At 31.0% G+C, this 20,984-nt stretch overlaps 1 protein-coding gene across 3 annotated transcripts in view; it reads left to right on the top strand.

The window, feature by feature from the left end:
- The window catches only part of Vps13b (vacuolar protein sorting 13 homolog B), a 675,222-nt gene that overhangs the window by 339,416 nt on the left and 314,822 nt on the right, over positions 1-20,984 (top strand). For all 3 annotated transcript variants that reach the window (XM_033759979.1, XM_010619560.3, XM_010619559.3), the window contains exons 29-30: positions 2,016-2,421; positions 8,604-8,715. In XM_033759979.1, the coding sequence (XP_033615870.1) occupies positions 2,016-2,421; positions 8,604-8,715 (518 nt within the window). The remainder of the gene's footprint in view (positions 1-2,015; positions 2,422-8,603; positions 8,716-20,984) is intronic.

The following is a 20,984-nucleotide window of genomic DNA, read 5'->3' as shown; positions in this document are numbered from 1 at the left end:
ATTATAAAAATATTTAAAGTAATTTTGTTTCTATGTTTAATGTTTAATAGCATATTTATATAATAGCAAATGGTGTTTTCTGTATCACTATCATTTTTTAAATGTTTTAAAATTACTTGCCTTCCATTAAAATTTTTTAATTATCATTGTTTTCTATTTTTCATTTTAAATAGTATTACATGTTCAGTAGTTCTCTATGAAAAGTAAAACTTACCTTATTTTAATTTCAGCTGGTATATTTACCCTTTCTATTAAAGGAGTTGGTGATACAATAATTTAATAAATGAAGAGTCTTTCTCTCATGTAGCTTATCTTTCAGGAAGGCTTGTGTTCAAAATATTTAAAATGTTTTTCCAAATGAAAATATTCTTGGATAGAAATACCTTTTGTACTGTTTCTGGGATTAAAATGTTGCAATTAATAGATATTTATTATTATTACTAGTAGTAGCAGTAGTAGTAGTAGTAGTAGTAGTAGTAGTGACGAGAATGTGCATTTCCCTAAAGTGCAATTTAGACACCAAAAGTCAGCATTGCTATGTCCTCTTCCGCACTGGGCTGTGCCACCGCTGTTGTTGCCTGCTGGCCGGCAACATCGTTATCACACTGGCAGCATTTTTTCCTGCTATCCTGTGCTGCTTGTTTTTCTTTTCTTTGAGTGTAGAAAGAAAAAAGAAGGGGAAAGCAGGAGCTAGAACAAATGAGAAAATTGGCAATAGGGAAAAACATTTTGGGGTCAGACTATTATTGGAATAATGATTATATTTCACAACCTTTAATGATTAATTTCCAAAAATTTTTAATGGTCAGATTACCTTGAAAAAAGAACATCTACAAAGGTGAATTGTTTTCAGTTCATTGTAAAGGCTAAATAGAAGGAAAACTAGCAGTAGTAGCTGAATGGAGTAATCCTCCTCTCGCCATGTCATTTGTTTAAAGGCATCAACAATAGAAGGACTTAGAAAGAAAGAGGTTTAAAAGCAACGGGATGACAGACTGAGAAACATCTTGGCTTTGTTACTCTTTTTCACTGTTTATTTTAATATGTTCGCTTGCTTTTCTTCTTCCCCAGTTCAGTCCCTCACCCTTTTAAAGTTAACTCTATTGGTATATTTAAGGTATACAATATAATGATGTTCATCATTGGAAATTTGTACCTTTACATAATCCATCTTGGTTCTTATTTTTTTCCCATTCCCCTGCCTTTCCCCCCACCCCCCCAACGCTCCATATCTACAAAGACTTTGTTTACATTTTTTCATTTTCTCATATTAATTTCATTCCCTTCTTTCTTTTCCCCCTTCTTCCTCCCATTTTCCCCTTCTCCTTTGACCCTTTGCCTCCTATTTCACATGATCTATTATACCTTTTAGTCCTTATTTACACTTTTAATTTCTCACAGTAGAGAAACTATTCAGTATTTACACGTGTCCTAGTTCACTTAAGAGTATCACCTCAATGTGCATCCATGTAACTATAAATGACTCTTAATTCCTCATTTTTTCTGGCTTAGTAATACTCCATTTTATAGGAAAATAAAACCCACCACATTTTCATTATCCAGTCTCCAATTGATGGGCAGTTGGGTGCTTCCATGTTTTAGCTATTGCAAACTGTGATGTTATGAAAATGGGTGCACATATATCACTGTGGTATGATCCAGTTCACCTTTTAACATCACTCCTTGAACCCTAATAACAAAATTTCTTCAGGTCTTGGGAAGAGGAGTTGGGAATGTGGGATATATCCATTGTACTCTGATTTTTACATTATTTACTTTGCAAAATAAGATGCTGTACACCAATAATTGATTCAGAAAAATTTTTATAGAGAATTTCTAGTTTTCATGTCAGTCATTTTAACAGTTGTAGAAGCTTTTTCCCCGTCTGCAGATTTAATTTTAGTCACCGTTTATTAAGAAGTACATAATGGTTAAGATAGAAAGATCAAAATACTAAGGTCATTTTCTTCTTTTTCTAATGAAATGTGTATCATGATTTCCTTTTTCTGGAACAGACAACTACCAAACTTCTAGATGGCTCTCATCAGCAGCATGGATTTCTCTCTCTGACATATACAAAAGCTGTAACAAAAAATGTTCGCCACAAGTTAACATCAAGAAATGAACGAAGAACTTTTCATAAGTTATCTGAAGGTTTAATGGATGGTTCCCCTCATTTTCTTCATGAAATTCTTCTTTCAGCACAAGCCTTTGATATTGTCCTTTATTTTCCTTTGCTTAATGCCATTGCAAGTATATTTCAAACAAAACTACCAAGACAAAAAGAGAAAAGAAAATCTCCTGGTCAGCCCATGAGAACCCATACAGTGACTTCACGAAATTTACCCTTGATTTATATCAACACAAGTGTAATCAGAATTTTTGTTCCAAAAACAGAAGAAATCCAGTCAACTGTCGGAGGTATTACCTTTTTGTTTGTTTGTTTGTTTAACTGTAAATAATTTCCTTCTGGAGACTTTACTTTTCTGGGTGTTTGTGTGAATGTGGGCTGCTGGTGGTATTTTGCAGTTTAGTGCATTTTAAAAAGAGTAATATACTTAATCTTTAGAAGTTATACCATAATACTAGATAAATACCTGACTTCATTAATACGTAGAATGAGAAATATGAGATTTTCTTTTCCAGGAAAGCTTATACTGTCTGTCATTGCTTTTATAATACTCAAATGTTTGAAGAGACAGGTGTATATCTGCTACCTATCATTTTATATATATATATTATATATATTTTTTTTTTATATTATATATATATATATCTGAAAATAATGTTCATAGTGATGAAAAATTATGATGGATATATAAAAATTCTATAACTGAAATACCCATCTGATAAATCAGTATTGAAAAAATAGTCAACTCATTAAGGCCTCTGGGCCTTTTTCCAGCCTTAGCAGTATCTTCTGAAGTTATTCTATATCTTGAAGTGAATTAATTTTTATATTCTTTCTGCCTTTTCCCACAAGATTGAGTTAACACTTTTAAATTTCCCGTATGCCATAAAAATGAAAAAGTTATTTTGAGAGACATCGCACAATGGTTAATGCAATAGACTTTGAAATTATACAGACTTTAATTCAAATACCTACTTCATGAGTTGAAATTTTGAGTAAGTTAATCTAATATCTTCATGTGGAAAGTAGTGATAGTAACTAACTTACTTGGTAAGTAGGTTTTAATAATAGCTGTCTTTCGAATGATAACAACATAAGACTATGCACCTAGTGCCAGTGCCATAATAAGTTCCTAATTGAGAATATTATCATGAAAGGGTTATGCCCTTTTCAAAAAATACAATTCTGTATTTGTTAGAATTCTCTTCCATATACAACTATTGTACAGACTTAATCATATGCTCATGGTCAGGTGCAAAAGAGACTGAGATACAATATTTTACCTAGGTGATGGTATGCTTAGTTTATTTTTGCTACTATAACAAAAAGCCTTACAATGGGCAATTTTTAAATATTAAAGTTTATTTGTCACATTACTTTTATGTCAGTAGATTCATTGTCCAAAGAGAACTTCTGTCTACTTTCAGGATGGCAGGCAGTTGCTTCCATCTTCATATTGTAGAAGACTACAAGGGCAAAAAGGGACAAACTTTTTCACTGAAGCCCTTATATATGAACACAGACCTGTCATGAACTAATTATTTCCTAAAGGTTCCTCTACATAATACTATTATTTTAGGGTTGAAACATAAACATTTTAGAGGGACATTGCATTTCAAACCATATCATAATCGCAGCTAAAAAAATTATTAGGGCCCTGTGAATTTGAGAATTCTGCTACTGAAGCACCAATGCAGATAGGGCCCTGTGAATTTGAAAGAGAAGAGAGAATGGATATTTCAGATATACGTAATGGTTTGTAACACATAAAAATAGTAGAAGTTTATTTTGGGATGGGTGTTTGTTTTGTTTTGTTTTTTTAATTTTGTAGAGCCAAAAATTTTGAATGATCAAAGATAACAAAAAAAATCAATCTAGTTCTGTCTACATTGGAGAGTTTAATCTTAATATTTCATAATTTAAAAAATTACACAGCTTTGTATTTTTTACTCAACAAAATATCTAGAGTGGAGCTAATTCGAACATATGCTTATGGAATTGCACACACAAACACACACACACACACACACACACACACAACGGGGATTGAACTCAGGATCTTGCACTTGCAAGGCAGGCATGGTATCACTCAGCTACATACATCCCTGGCCCCAGGATTCTTACTTTTAAAGTTCCTACTTTTATGTCTAATTCTTTTGATAGCGTTTGTCTTATAATTGATTACTTTGACATGTATAATTACTATTCTTTTAATATACTAATTATGACAACACTATATAATTGTTTTCACCTATTCACATAGTTTGTAGAAACACAGGAATTATAAATGGAGTTATTCTGTACTGAACAATTGCAAGTGATATAAGAGACAACGCACTAATCAGAAAAGCAAAAGTTGGACATTTATTTTAGAAGTAATGACCTATGTTCTTTTTCCTTGTTTTTATATTTTATTATATGAACATCTAATGAATTTTTATTTAATGTAATTTACATTAAATTTATAGAGGTTTTTACATGTTCACAACATTGCTATAATTCATGTCTCCATTCTAGGCAGCTTGAACTACCAGTGGTATATGCATAACTGACCCAATTGGTGGCTTATACCACAGATGGTACAAAGAGATCTAATCCCTTTTATTAGTCTTTTCGCTAGTAAAATTAATAAAAACCTGGCTTATTAAAAAAAAGGAAACCTACATTTTTATACAAGATAATTCTCTAAACCATAGTTGGCAAGGCAGAATGATATTTTCTCATAATCATAGAAGAGACATAGACATAAAAGATAACTGAGATTAACCCATCCTTTTAATTTTGTAAGTGAGAATAGGAGGAAAACACTGAAAAAAAAGTAGTCTTGCATATATTTTGCAATATCTTTACTTTTTTGTTTCTTGTCCTGTATGTACAAATGTGTGAGTATATCTTTATAATTACATCTCTATATATACCTGAAATGTTATAAATTATCATGTACCCATTCTGAAAATGCAGATGTGAAAATACAGTCGCAAAAATGCATGCCAACAGTTAAAAGATTTTGGTACATTATATTGTTAGATTGTATCTGATACTTTATCTCTTTCCATTGCTACTCATTTCAAATGATAAATTCATGAAAATAGAAGGGAAATTTTTTTCATTTAGGTAATATTCATTTAACATAAAATTAAGCATTTTAAAATATAGATAAATTTTAAAATATTTTATATGGATGAATGGATCTCTCCAGTTAATGTTTGTTAAAAGCTATGATGTAACTGAAGAAATCATAATAGAAATGACAATTATATTCCAATAAATATCATTATTTAAACAACTCTAATAAGAGTGAAGAATGTTTTTATTTTAGAAGGCTTCAATAGGAAGACTGAATAATATTTTTTGAGATTAAACAAATTTAGAATATTATAAGCTGTCTTATGACAGGATAGTACAGTTATTGTTATATCATGCTTCTCTGTAAAACTTTTTTATAAAAATATCACAGAACAACTGTGTTTATAGCAATATATGCTTGTCTTAAAGATAATTCTTAAGTTAAATTTTTCTGTTTTTTCTAATCTTACACTTATTGGGCATTCTTTCTGGCTTCAAGTGGAACATGGCAATAACTAAAACCCTTTGCTGATGTTTTTGTGTAGGGCTATCATAGTAATTATGGTTTTATAAAAAATATAACATTACACAGTGGAAATTTCAAATACTCTTAAGACTGTAGTTCTTTTCTTATATTGAGATTTAAAGGAAATTCCAAATCTTGAAATCACTTATTTCATGTGTGTCATGTTAAAAACTCACAAGAGATGATCTTAAGTTATCTAACAGTCAAATGAAAATTCTGCTCATATTAAACTCTTGGTAGCTGATATACGCTCATAATTTCAAAGTTGTCAATTACCTTTTCATTTGCCATACACATATAACTATCCATGCATCTGCACGTACACACATATATACTCTTTTTGACCCCTAAAAGATAAAATATTCAGACTTACATTTATGTTGCAGTAATGCAAAATTTAAAAACCATACCTAAAATTTAGCTGACAATAAAATATATTTAACATTTTAGTATTTTATTTAGAAGAGTGACGTTGAAAATCTGTTCTTCAACATGAATATTGTTTGCACTGTGTGCAATTATTATCAAGGTTTCTAAATCTATAAGTATTTTACTTCTAGTTTAAGCTTTTTATTTTAGAATAGATGACTTTTTGTTTGTTTGTTTTTGTTTCTCTGTGACTCTTATGGGGTGAGTAGTTCCTCATGAGGTTCTGTTTTTAAAAATACAGATAACACAAAAAAGAAGCCATTCATTTTCATGTTTAAAATGCTTCATGAGAGAATATTTCCTCATATGTATGACTCAAGTATTAAGTGTAGGTGAAATAAGCCCAAAATAGGAAGCTAGTTTCTTTTTACACTATAAAGTAACTGAATAAATGGCTCAAGATGCTTCTTTACATAAATACATAGTTTTTATTTTTTGTTTATATATCAGTGAAATATTTTGACAGGTTGTATACATTCTACAATTAGTTATTATAATCCATTTTATGAATGATATTCATTAGGTTCATACTAATATATATTTGCTTTATTATAACTTCATAGTATAATCTACTGAGAACACTTTGGGCTCTAATAGTAAGAAAATTCTCTTCATGGATCTGGCTTTTTGTGTAACTCCAAGTACATCATTTTCCTTCCATCTGTACCACATTTTCTGCAGTGTTTCTGTTACAGTTCATGCTTTCATATGGTGAGTAGTATCTATAGCCTTAAAGAACAGTTAGCAAGTACACTAATGGCACTTTTGTGGCATGATCTGTTCTCCAAGCTTATTATTTATTGATTTAATTGATGCCTGCTGCTTAATCAGAGGTTTTATTCACATGGAACTATTTGATAAGCTTGGCATGAAATGCAAGATCTATGGAATGTAAACAATGTTCATAGTATGGGGACCTATAATCAAGCCAGTCTTGTAGTCATTTGAAAATAGTGCAGCTGCATGAGAAGTACTTTTCTGTTTGATCTTTTTTTTCCCTCCCATGACATTTAAACGTATTGTATTTACTGTGACATCCACATGCTAGTATTTATTATGGTGATTCATTTCTTTTTTCTGCTTCTGCTGTCCTTCCTCCTACCTCTTTGCCATTTTAACTTTCTCCATTCCCTTTATGGTCCTCTTACTTTGGTTCTTTACCTGACCTATGTGTCTTTCTTATTCCTTTTCCTGATTTTCCTAATTCCAACTTTCTTTTTGAGACTAATCTAAGTCAGACCATACCAAGTGTACTGCCCAAGCAGCTGGAAATAATCTTCTAGCTCTTGCATTCTTTGGGTACCACAGTTTGGGAAATATGGATTGTATGTCTTTGTAGGCATGTTCTGTTCAGGATATTCCTGAGGTCTTGTAGCCAGTCATTTTCTTTTCTATTTTTGGCAGATGATACCTCCTTGAGACAATTATAAGTTTTATTATGTTTGCTTCAAATCCTTGAAAGTTATATATTATTAAGAAATTTTAAACACTGTTTCAGCCACTAAAGTAGAAGTATCTGTTGGAAAACAGTAAAATATCCCTACCAACAGCTCAGATACTCCATAAAAAAGACACTGAATTAGCCAGTAAATTATAGAAATAGAGTTGAACTTCCTGAGAATATATTATGTGTATGTAGTCCTTTTTTTTTCTTTCTTTCTGAAATTACTTACATCACTTTTAGACTTCATTTAAACAGTCTTTGGTTACTATTTCTTAAGCAGTTTCACAGTAGAAAAGTAGAAATTATTAAAGTGCTTTAAATAGCAAATTGAAATAGTTTCTCATATCAGTTTTTCTTTTCCGACATTGTAACTACCATATATCTGTTAGGTTTTCTGACATTGTGGAAATTAAAGTGCTCTGGTCTATGTTTCTGTGTGTGTGTATATGTGTGTGTGTGTGTGTGTGTGTGTGTATTTAGTTATTATTAAGCATGTAAATTTAAATGGATTTGAGACTTAATTACATTGTATTAAATTGGAACGTTTTGTTAATTTTAGTGTATGTCATCATTTGAAATTTGGATTGTAGATGTCATATGGATCAAAGCTGTAAAGAGAAAGAAACTCATAAGGAAAAGTAACTATAAACAGTTTAAACAACAATGGAGTGTTAGTAATCCAAAACTGGAAATGATTTGAGAGAATGATGCAGTAGTATAAAATTGTGAAGTTAAGGAAATGGCTTCGCATGATATTTATATTTATAATTATTTTAATGTTGAGAATGGAATTGATTTTTTTGTTATTTTAATTGGATATTCTAACAAAAAACCACTTTATTGGATTTGAAGGAAACACAGAATTAAGAAAAACAAATATTTTTATTTTAATTGTATTTTCCTTATTTATTTGTGTTATGTTAATGTATTTCTACCCCATTTTTTGAAATATTCTTATACATAAAGTTATGCACAATATATTCATATGTCTATCTCTTTTGTTACAGTTAATCAGGCAGCAAAGGAAGACACCATGGTTTTGAAGATTGGCTCTGTTGCCATGGCTCCCCAGGCTGACAACCCCCTAGGCAGATCAGTTCTCAGGAAAGATATTTATCAGTAAGTTTAATTTGTTATGTTCAATATTGCAATACTTTTTCCTGCAAAGAAGTACAGTGATCAATAAAACTTGGTTAACGTGGCCTTTATAAATAGTTCTCATTTGAGAGCTTTTGATATTTAAAACCAGTTTTTTCTGATTTTCTTCAGTTGTGGGTTTTTAAATTCATTCAGACAAATCAAGTATTTCTGTGAAGTGTTGATGAATAACAGAATGTAAGTACCAAATCACCATATAAGTGAGAAGAAGCATAGTTTTGAAAAATTTAGCAGATTTCAAATTTGATCAATCTAATCACATAAGAAAATGAGGTCCTCTCTAGAACCACTGCATCCTACTGTAGCCGTGTTGTATCAAAGTGAAACATTTTCTCAATTTATATGTAAGCCACTATTTGAAATGAAGGACTGTGGATGTCATATGGATCAAAGCTGTAAAGAAAAGCAAACTTCTAAGAAGAAATTTCACAGTAAACACTTTCTGTGAAAATGCTGTGCTCTGGATTTTGTCACTGAATATTTGCAAACCACACCAAGCATATATAGACAACTAAACCGGTGAACATATGTAATCAACATGATAAAAATAATATATGATTCATACTGAAGTTGACACTGCTGCCAGACATGAAAGTACAATTGCAAATAATACTAAGTGAGAAAAGTCAGAGAAATATGGATGAACAAGTATGTTGTTCTTCCTGCTGGTCTGTTTTTCAGATGTTGTCGCTCTATTCTTTCACAAAATAAATTCCCACAGTTTTCTAATATGCGTTACTACTAGGGAAAGATTCTAATTTTGGTAATACATTTACCACCCAGAAGGTGATGTCTATTTTTACATTAAGTGGATCTAGGAGTTTTATTTCCAAAATAGTTTTGATATTTGAGTTGATAATTTTTTCCTTTGTCATAAATGGCGTGGTTTCTTCCCTGTATTAATTGTTAAAGTAGTTTATGTTGATCTTTTAAATTACTTTATATAAAATCTTATGATGTCATCAGAGCTTAAAGAGACCTTAGGGATTATCTAACCTATGTTCCATAGTACTTTACAAATTAAGAAACCAATTGTCCAAAATAATAATTATCTCAAGTTAAATAGGGATAAAACCAAAGTTACAACTCATGATTCCCTTAGAATCTGGGGAAAGAGTTACTGTAAAACATAAATTCTACTTGAAAAATTCTTTAATTTTCTAACCTTTAAAAACTCTTGCATGTGTATCTTTTATAATTTTATGAATTACAAAATTTGTGAATTTCAAATTTTATGAATGGATAAAATGTATAGTAATACAATTGAATATTATTGTGTCATTGACAGAAATAAATTAATATATGCAATACAGTGGCTTAACCTTGAAATCCTCATGCAAAAAGGACAATAAAGATCATACTCAAAAGTCCACTTATTATATGGTTCCATGTAGATGTAATGTCCCAAAAAGACAAATCCATAGAGGTAGAAAATAGAATAGAGTTGCTAGGAAGTCAAGGTGGGAGGAGAATGACTACTAATAGTTCTGGGATTTCTTTTTAGGGTTGAGGAAAATGTTCTGTAATTAGATAGTGGTAATATAAAATGAGAAACACAATGAGGGCTGTACAGCAAGCACAATAAGAATATATAATAAACCACTTCAAAGGAACACATTTTATGGGATGTCAACAGTGTCTCAATAAAATTGATTTTAGAAAAATATCAGAATGTGATGTCACTTAGAGGTCCAATGGAATTAATTCCAGAGAGGGAAATTCTGTTCCTAGGTTAGTAAAGCCTGGATTCTTTTCAACTCAAGTAGTATTTGTCTTTTTTGGATATAAGCAGAGTTTGTTATGGGAAAGAGAAATCCTGGTACATTTATCAGTCATGTGGCCAAGAGGGACAAATTGGAATCTGGAGGAGGAGCCACAAACACCCATCCTCTCCTCCACAGTACTTTTTCTGAGAGAGAGTGTTGGCATAAAGAAATTGAATTTCTCAACTTTCACATTTAAAAACAAAGGCGCAGTAGAGATGTGCTGTCCAATAAATAGCCTACAATGTGCCTTTCAAATGAGATTTTATAACATGCATACCAGATTTTGAAAACATAAAAGAAAACAAACTAAAATGCCTCATTAATATTATTTACACCAAACATATATTGCTATGACGTTTGTAGGTATAGTGACAAATATATTTTTACAACTATGTTCTACTTTTTTTTAAAAAATCCTTTTTAAGTGAGTACTCACAAATCTTTATATAGATAGTGCGCAATTGTACTATGTTGTATATTTCCACTCAGTATCAGTATACCATAGGGAGAGTCCTGCACAAATGTAAGGTAAGTCTCCTCCTGAGACATTTGAAGCCAAATTTAAGCTGAATACCACTACAGTGTGAACTAAGACCATACCAGCTTAGTTCCTCATTGTATTTGGTTGATCCCTTCCTCTGATCTGCTTGACAGGAAGAGATACTCCTATAGGAAGGAAATGTTGATGTTAGTATCCTCAAGTCTCTTTTATCCATGGTATTTAGATATATGATCAAAAGTTATAGGGGCCTGGGATTTAGCTCAGTGTTACCAAACCTCCACCGCAAGTGCAAGGTCCTAAGTTCCATCCCTGGTATTGCAAAAAAAAAGAAAAAGAAAAGTATAGGAAAAGTTGACCCATCATCAGGGGACCAATTAGTTAAAAGAAAAATACTAGCACATAACTAAGATACTGGAATTGCTGTAGTAGGAATTGGAAAAATTGTTTTTAATTTTTTTAGAAAAGTGGTCAAAATGGAGGCTTTCAGAGACACAAACTGTTTTTTTATATTCTTCAACAAAAAGAATTTACTGAAATTAAAGACTTTTGAGGAGGCTTAACTACAAATGGACACAGCAGAAGATAGATAGCATTAGTAAATTTGGAGATAGTAGGATAGAAATTATCCAAATCGAAGCACAGAGGAGGAGGAGGAGGAGGAGAAGAAGAAGAAAAAAGAAGGAAAGAAACAACAATAACAAAAAAGAGAACAAAATAAAAGTTACATCAGGTACTGTCAAAATATTTAATATTGATTTAATATTGAGAGTACAAGAAATAGAATAAAGAATGAAACAAAAGAAATAGGTTATCCTTGAGGCTTTTCCAAAATCAAAATTTATTAATCAGCAACTCAAAAAACCTACTACCTTATTTCCAGGAAATAATGTAAAATAATGTAAAATAAATACAACCAGGCATTGCATGGTTGGATTGCTGAAAATCAAAAAGAGAGACTACTCCCTGGTGAATTGAAAGAGGAGGCTAACAGAAGAGAGGATATAACCACATCTGTCCAAGGGAGGATTCAAAAATTAAGGTAGTAATTTGGCAGGAGAAAGAAGTTTTTATCTTTAATGAATTTCAGCGTTTTTATTCTTAAGGAAAAACCTGAAAGACTATCATTAAAAAATTGTATTATCTTTGAAGGTACAGTAGTAAGAGTGACATAACTGAAGGTCTCAAATTTGATGAAGAAAAACTCCTAAGTGACATGACACCATTCTTCAACTGCTTGAGCCTATCACATTTCATAAGGAATAGTTTCATTCCTTCTGAAGCTGAGAACAGACCTGGGGTCATTAAATCAATAGATGTTACAGTGACATTAATTGCAACTCAACAGAAATGAAGATCTTTCAAATTCTAAATGTCTATTCATTATTTATTTCATTTAACAATTATTTATTTGGAACCTACCATCCATCACACGCTATTCTAGATATTAAGAGTACATCATTGGGCAAGAAAAAAGTCTCTAATGAAATTTATGTTTTAATAAGAGTATTTTTATTAAGGTCACACATAAAATAAGTGACAGATCTGGAACTCTCAGTTCCTATTACCTGTACTCTTTAACACTATGCCCTACAGCCTGTATTAGACTTTCTGGTAAGACAGACTGTCTTTATGTTAACTTACTAATAACCAATGCATCCCATTAAGTTTGAAACTTGATTTTTTGAACTTTCACTTTTACATTTTATTACTTTTTCTTTTTTATCATTTAGATATTAGTTTATTTTTTTTTTCCCTAACAGCATTTTTGTTATCAGAGTACATGGTTGGGTGGGGGTGGGGAAGTCCTGCCAATTTGAGACCATTTTCCTGGGACAATAATTAAGATATCCTGAGTGGGATAAAAGACCTAATGCAGCCTTAGAGCTTTAATTCATAGGAAAACTCTTAAACTCTCAGTGTCTCTGTTTCATGGTTTTTGAAATTACTAAAGAATTTTAATCGTAGTGTACCTGCTATGCTGGATCTTAAAAAAAAAAAAAAAAAAAAGAAAATCCCTAGCTAATGGTTTTGATTGTCATCAAAGTTTTTCTTGTACCTTTTGCGAGCTCTGAAATGAGTTATGACAAGATATAAATATTAACACAGAATTATCTGGTTTATACTTTCTGTGATTATTTCTTCAGATGACACTTTAAAATTATTATAAAACATAAATACTTTTAAATCTTCTTTCTCTTTGGTGAAGTTATCAGTCTAGTTCTGCCTCAAAATTATAAAAGAAAGGAAATAAATTAGAATCTCTGTTACAATTTTCTTAACCTTGAATACGTATACTCATGAATTAACTACATATTGTACTGAAATAATTATTGACTTTAGTATTTTAAGACGGTTATATGCTATTTGTTTACATATACTTTTACATACCAAAATTGTATCAAAGTTGAGTAAGTACCTTACAAAGGTCCATAATAACTTGCATTTTTTTCTCCCTACTTGTACAGTTGAGAAATTGTTGTGTTCAAGCTACACATCTGAAAATAAGTATTGGTAGATTAAATTCAGAAGGCAGTTAAGGTCATATATTGATTGCCTGTACTATTGCACCTACCATATTTTCTAAGATTTTACAAAATATTTCAGTACCTACTATGATAAATTTTTAAAATGTTAATGATTATAACAAAATATTTTGGAATGAATTATAAATAAAATATTGTTAAATCATCTTCAAATATTTAAAACTTTTTTTCCTTTTGTAATATTTTTAATTAGAAAGTTTAGTTTTTATCTTTTTCTTAAGGAAGCTATGTCCTTATAATTGGACATTTGTGAACTTCTGCATACCGCCTTTTGTTCATGCCATAAATATTTGTGGGTCTTCTGATGTCCCTTCTGGGATTTTATCTGTGACTAATTTATTCCACAGCTCTTTTGAAACTTTGTCAATTGTTTTGTTTTTAACCAGTTCTTTTTTGCAGACATTTACTAATCCTTTTTAGTACATTCAGTATTTAATAGACTTGAATCTGGTATTTGGTTTCAGTTTTTCTCCATAACAAATTTCATTCTCTTGAAAAAAATTATACATGCATTATATGAAAATCCATGGTAGTTTTGGCAAACATTTTAAAGGCATCTTTTAGTGCGAGAATTCTGACAAGGGAACACTACTCTGTGGCAGTTTATTCCATGGAATTTCATCTTGAAAGAACTGTAAATGATGGAGTAGCTGATTCATTTTGCACCCTTAGACTTGCTATCATAGAATTCTTTCAGAAATATACAGAATTTGTTCCCATATATTAATTTTTAAGGGCAGCTTTTATAAGTTGCTGCTTTCTGTCTATCTCTGAGGCTAAGATATAACAAGTCAAATGAAGTGTGAGAATATGTCTTACGTTTTGAGAAAGGTTCATTACAGAAAATCACTTCATGACTAATATTTTAATAGAACAAATGTTCATTTCCAAACAAATGCATTTTTCCAAATTGGAACTTTGCTATTTTATTGAATTTAGCACAGATTTTTATAAATTACTGTGAAATACATCTTAGGTTTTTTTCTGTCTTAAATGTATAATCATATTTCTGAGATTTTTAAAACATAAACTACTAAAAATCTGAAGTGATTGTTCAAGATTTTAAATAAATAAAAGTTGATGAACTACCAGGCCATCCAAGATAAAGACTTTTGCCGATGACTCAGCTGTATTTACATGAATATCTGGAGTTTTTAACCTCTAACATAATTTCTTGTATTACATTTACTCAGCAAATTTTACAGTGATTATCTTGACTTTCCAATTAACATTTCCAATATGAAAGAATATTAGATTGATGTGATCAGTGATTAACTTAAATTATAATTACCAAAACAGTTTTAAATTGAGAACTGAAGCACTTGAATAATAGAAATGCATAGTTGCGATTCAGATATTTCCATAGATGAGCTTAACACCATTAATAGTTATGCATCTATATGTCAACAAATTATGTTTATTTAAAAATAGGAAAATTATTTTTTCCGGAAGCATTTAAATTTTTTTTTCCTGATATATGTAGTTGAAATTATAACATTTCTCCTCTATATTTTTTTCTAAATTGTAAATTATCATCTACTTTAACAGTTAGCTATACTTTCCAGATAAGATGTTTAGATTAAATTCTACAAATCCCACAAAACCATGTTCTCCTCCCTTGTCTCAACCTTTAATTTCTTCCTAATTCTCTTCTTATAAAAATGTTCTCAAAATAACCATTGTTTTGGTTTTTGGCAAGGTATGTTTCATATCTAGGGACATTATGACCCTAATGCTATAATGCTTAGTGTTGGTTTCAAATAACCCCCTTTTAGCAAGTCAGAGAGATTGGAATAGTAGATATTTAGAGTAACTTGCCTAAAAGCTTTGTTTGAAAATACTATTGGCAGAGTTTTAGTTTGTTATGTTCTTCAGCTGATCTAGTTGAAGGCATTGGATTTACATTTGGCCCTCCTCAAAGTAACTGTGTCTTTTGTGGCTTCCTGTAGCAGGATGTAAGTTTCCATGAATCTGTTTCTGTTTGCTGCCAAAACCTACCTCAATAACAGTGTTGAAAATGACTGTGAGTTCTACTGTCATAAATTACGGAATTTAAAAAAATGTGTTTTATTCTGTTTATTGATATGCTTTATACACGTGCCTCTAAAAATTTACATTGGAAAGAAACTACATCATAACAGTATATTTGTGTTCCCATCATAATAGTTTTTATTAGAAAATTATTGTGTACTTCTCTCAAATATATTTTGGTTATATTCAGTACAGTAGACATGTAATATATCAATTGCTGATTGTGTACTTTCATTGAGGCACTAAAAGCTTCATATGAATTTTTTAGGTAAGCAGTTCTGGACTTAAAGACAAGTGAAAGGAAGTATAGTATACCTTTAAGATACATTTAAAAAAATAAAATAAAATGTAAACTTGAGTATCTGCAATATAATAACAGTTCACTATAACTACTATCACATGAAACATCTCTTTAAGAAATAGTAAAACATTGTACTAAGTGTCTGTTGTAAAGGAAGAATTAGACTTTTTATAAAAATAACAATGATTATTATAAAGAATAACCTGCATGTGTACCGCTGTAGTTGTTCATGTTGTGTAACTTGTAAAACTAAAAGGATTAAACAGAATTAATAGAGTGAGTTTTGAAAAGTTTTTGACAAGCTCTGAGTTTAAGGAACTTAAAATTATAACATGCTATGTAGTTCAAATCTGAGAAAGTTCCATTTTCCTTGTATTAGTGTCCATTGCCTAATAGCTTTTATCCCTAATACCAGTAAAAAAGCTAATCATAAAGTAAATTAGGAAACAAGTGATCTATGAATTCATTTAATATGTATGTTTAACAATAAATTTCCTGCATGCAGCCTATAAGAGCACTTGCTACTTAGTAAAGTAAAACACTGTTACTGAAGCTATCCTTGTAATTTTTGCATGAAAGCAGTAATTATTTTCTAAAGCACCAATTTAAATAATATTTTATAAATATACATGCATATCTTTATCTTATATTTTATGGTGTGCACACTGAGGTTATTATCCTAGAATAAACACTATCGTTTTGCCTTTTTTCTGCACTAGAAATCTTTATATTCTGTTTGGAAGCTTTACATACTGTTGGGTTGAACGCAAATTGTCCCTGAATTTGAAATGTTTTCCTGACCATCATTTCTAGCATTGAACTTTAAAGAAAAGCAAATACCAGAAAAAACATACCACATTGACAAAGTTGGTGAAAAGTACAAATCTGTTTATAAAAGTAGATGAAAATTATAAGCAACTTTTTTCTGCTTTGTACTTTTTTCCTCTTATTATTGAGTTATACCTTAGATATAGGAAAATATATTGATCATTTATATACCATATAGTGAATTTTTGCATATATATATATACATATATATGTATATATATATGTATATATATATACATATATATATATATATATGTATATATATATAGCCACATTAACACAATCTAGCACCCCAGAATCCTTTCTTAGGCAGTACTACCTTATATGCCAAAGATAACCAAAATTCTGACCCCTGTAACCAAAGGTTAGTTTTGATGCAACTCAATGGTGATAGCAATTTTAAAAAATTGTGTGACCTTCTCTCAACAGAATTTGTCACCTATAAATATACTTGACATAATTTCTAAGCCAATATCCAATAATACAAATACAATTTTGACTAGAATTAAAGCAAAACTTTTTAACTTCTGTTGGTCATAAATTAACATCAAATAATATATTGACCAACTACAGTATTTCCTTGTAAATCTCTGAATGAGATTACTGTATAAGGAAAAAATATTCATGAGACAAGTTCCTAGTGTAAGCTTTATTAAAATTATCATAAAATGAATTTTTTACTCCAAAAGTTATCAACTGTATTTATTGCCACAGTTACTTAAAACTGTCATATACACATGTACATGGTATTTATACATTATAGAGTACATAGCTTCTGTAACAGAAATATTGCTTTGTATTCTGGGATGCCATTTTCTTTTAAATGAATTGACTCATCCAAATATGGGTTTGATAAACTGACACTACAGTGAAAAGAATCCCTGTCCTGTGTCAGCTTATCAAACACACTGTGGACAGCATGTCTTTGGTACGGAACACACTCCCAGTCATTTAACTTGTAAATAGAAGCCATGAAGCTTATGCTCAGTGAAACACAACCTCAGTATTTCCAGGTGATTTTAAAATACACCTGATAAAACTGAGGTATAGTACCACTAAACTTTAATAGAAGCTTTCCAAAAACTAGGGAAAAAAAATAAAATACAGGCATCATAAAATTTCACTGCTTTTGTTCATTTGGGTGACAGAACAGGTATTATTGAAATATATAGAAAAATAATCATTTAATATCTATCGCTCTGGTTTACAGTGTCACATCAGGCTATAAACATATTTACATTGAAAGTAAAACAAAATCAAGTATGTTTTCATCTTTTTTTCAACAAGTACTTCCCTGGGAAAGTTATCTTTGCATTTGAATTTTTTTTTCCCATCATCATTCAATTATTTTATTTTTGAAAAGGCGTCCTCAGAAATTTAGCAGCCTTTTTTCAACAGTAAATCAGAATCATTTATAAACTGTGCAGGTTAAAAGTGTAGTCATGAGTTTAAAAAAAGATGTTTAAAATTATATTCTAGTGCCATAAATATATTCATGTGAAAGCTGATTTATAAGATCTAAGATGAAAACATATTTACTGATAATATTTAGCTTTATGTACATACATCTATAGTAGAACAGTTGAATCTGTAACATTTATGGGTGAATGTGCTCGATAGTATATATAATGTGAAAATATTTTTCTAGATGCATTCTCTGTACTTACCCCTTTGAGGAAGGAATTACATTATGTAGTTACCTTATCAATGGAGCTCCAGTTTTGTGCTGCAAATGGAAAGGTACTACAACAGCACTGAGCTTTTTAGTGAAAATAACAGTATTCAAAAGTTTTTTTTTTTTTTAACTACTTTTAAATGTGTCTGGTCACCTCAAAGGATGTGTAGAGCATTTCCTGCCAGTAGGATTAAAGGAAGGAAGCACCAGGCCAAAGTGTTTGATGTGTGATGTACTGTAATTCATTTCATGTGTTTGGTGGCTTTTATATGATGATCAATGTTCTGCTGCCAATTGTGACCCTGGTGTGGTCCAGGTCATCAAAGTTCAACTTTCCTTAATATATAAGGTCATTAACTATACCTAGCAGCACTATTGTAATTAAGGGTACTATTTTCTTCAAAATAACCACTTCTCATTTATATGAAAATATTTATTTTTCATAATTGTATGATCATCTTAGTGATATGATTCTTGTGAAAGAGATGTCAGTGTTAGGAACTGCCAGTACTAACATTACTATAGACACATGCTCTTTAGTTTTCCTAATTTTATCTTGCAGATCTAGTTTTTAAATTGGTGTTTTCTTCCCATAGTCTCCTAAGGATTTATAAAGTTCAAGATGGAAACTAACTGTGCATTGTAGTTTTCCTGTGTATGTGAATCTAACAGGCAATAAGAATTGACAGAATTGCTCTTGGCAATATTATATACCTTTAAAGAAACAAAGTATAGCTAACATTGCATATCATATATTAGCTCTTTTAATTTTTACCACAACCTTAAGCATCCGTAATATAATGGTACATATTTTACAGTGAAAAAAACAAAGCTTGGGCATATCCAGTATTTTGCAGTGAGCATCTCTTCTTAACCACTATAGTATAATTCCATTTCCTTTTCTATTTAAACAACTATACTAGAATAATGTAAAGAATAAAGAAATGCATTTTCTGTGATCCTTTATGTTATGAGGCTGTAGTATAATTGTATAGATGAATATGTGCCCCTCTATTGTATGCTAATTGAAGGGCATTATATCTTGCAATATTGATATATTATATCAATTGGAAAAATACACCATCTTTTCTAAACAGCTCTTAGACTGTGTGCTTTTCTCTGAGTAGAATATTCTTGATTGATATCTTTTGCACTCATAGGTGGGGCTTCGGGGAGGTGACTGGATGAGTGTGATACTCATCAGTGAATTAGTCCACTAATGAGTTAATAGCTGGGTGTGATGTTGAGAATTGAAGCTGTTTGTAAGAAGTGGATTACTGTGGGTGTGTCCTAGAAGGAGATATCTATCTATCTATCTATCTATCTATCTATCTATCTATCTATCTATCTATTCCCTGTTCCTCCCTTTATTCTTCCCTCCTTTCTCCTGGCTGTGCCATGAGCTGTTTCTCCTCTGCTATGCCTCTCTCCATGCCGTCCTATCTTGAAACCAGCAGACTGGAATGAAACCTCTACAAACTGTGTGCCAAAATAAACTTCTCCTTTAACTTGTGTGTGTTGGGTGAACTTTCCCATCAACAAGAAAATAATTAAGACACTTTTTCCTTTTTATACCAAAAAAGTATATATATATATAACTGGACAGTCATTAAACAAGAAGAAAAAGAAAAAACACTGCAAAAATAATGCAATCTCACATGCCATCTTAGAGCATCAGCCTCCCACAGACAAAGAATATGTAGAAATCTCCACCATCACAGGAATTTCTACTGTGGTAATTGGTAGATAGATGTACTTACCACATTTTAATCCTTTTTACCTCCCCTTGTTTCCCTCTCCATGCATCCCTAGACTCCTTATCTGCAAATGGTCTATCTTCCTGTTTCCTGTAATCTATCTGTTTTACTGTATTTTGATCTTGAAATTATACTCATAGATATTGAAGCATATTTTCTTTATCCATTCATCATTTAGGTTGTTTCCAGTATTTAGCTATTCTGAGTTGTGCTTATTGGACTATTTGTACTGCTTGTTGTGAGAAATATCTCATTTGATTTGCCATTTTCAGGGGGGGTTATATATGTTTGTCTAATTTTTTCAAGTTCTTTATTCTAGATATGTGTTCTCTGTCTGAAGAGTAGTTGGCAAATGTACTTCCCATCCTTTAGGGTCTCTCTTTACGCTTTTGTTTATTTCCACTACTGGGCAGAAGCTTTTAATTTTGTAATCCCATTTGTTGATTGTATTATTTCTTGTACAATTGGGGCTCTGTTCGGAAATTCCTTCTCTATGCTTGTTGTAAAGAATTTTACCTAGTTTACCTTCAAACAGATTGTTTCTTAGTGTCTAGTACTTCATCCATTTTTATTTTATTTTAGTAGAAGGTAGGAGAGCAAGGTGGCTGCTTTCAGGCTCTACTGAATGGACTGTCATTCTCTATCCTTTCAACGTTAGTCTATGAGATTCCCTTTGGATGAGATGTGTCTCCTGAGGGCAAATATATGGTTGCATTTCTTAAAATCTTCAAGTCTCTGTCTTTTCGTTGGGAAGTTAAGACCATTGGATGAGTAATTATTTTGTAAGATGTTGACTGAATCCTATCATTACATTATTTCTAGAGTGT

The sequence above is a fragment of the Fukomys damarensis genome, unplaced genomic scaffold (genome assembly GCF_012274545.1).
Source record: "Fukomys damarensis isolate Sample0158 unplaced genomic scaffold, DMR_v1.0_HiC HiC_scaffold_5, whole genome shotgun sequence".
NCBI lineage: Eukaryota > Metazoa > Chordata > Mammalia > Rodentia > Bathyergidae > Fukomys > Fukomys damarensis.
The sequence above is the reverse complement of the archived record's forward strand: the minus strand, read 5'-3'. Positions and strand labels throughout refer to the sequence as shown.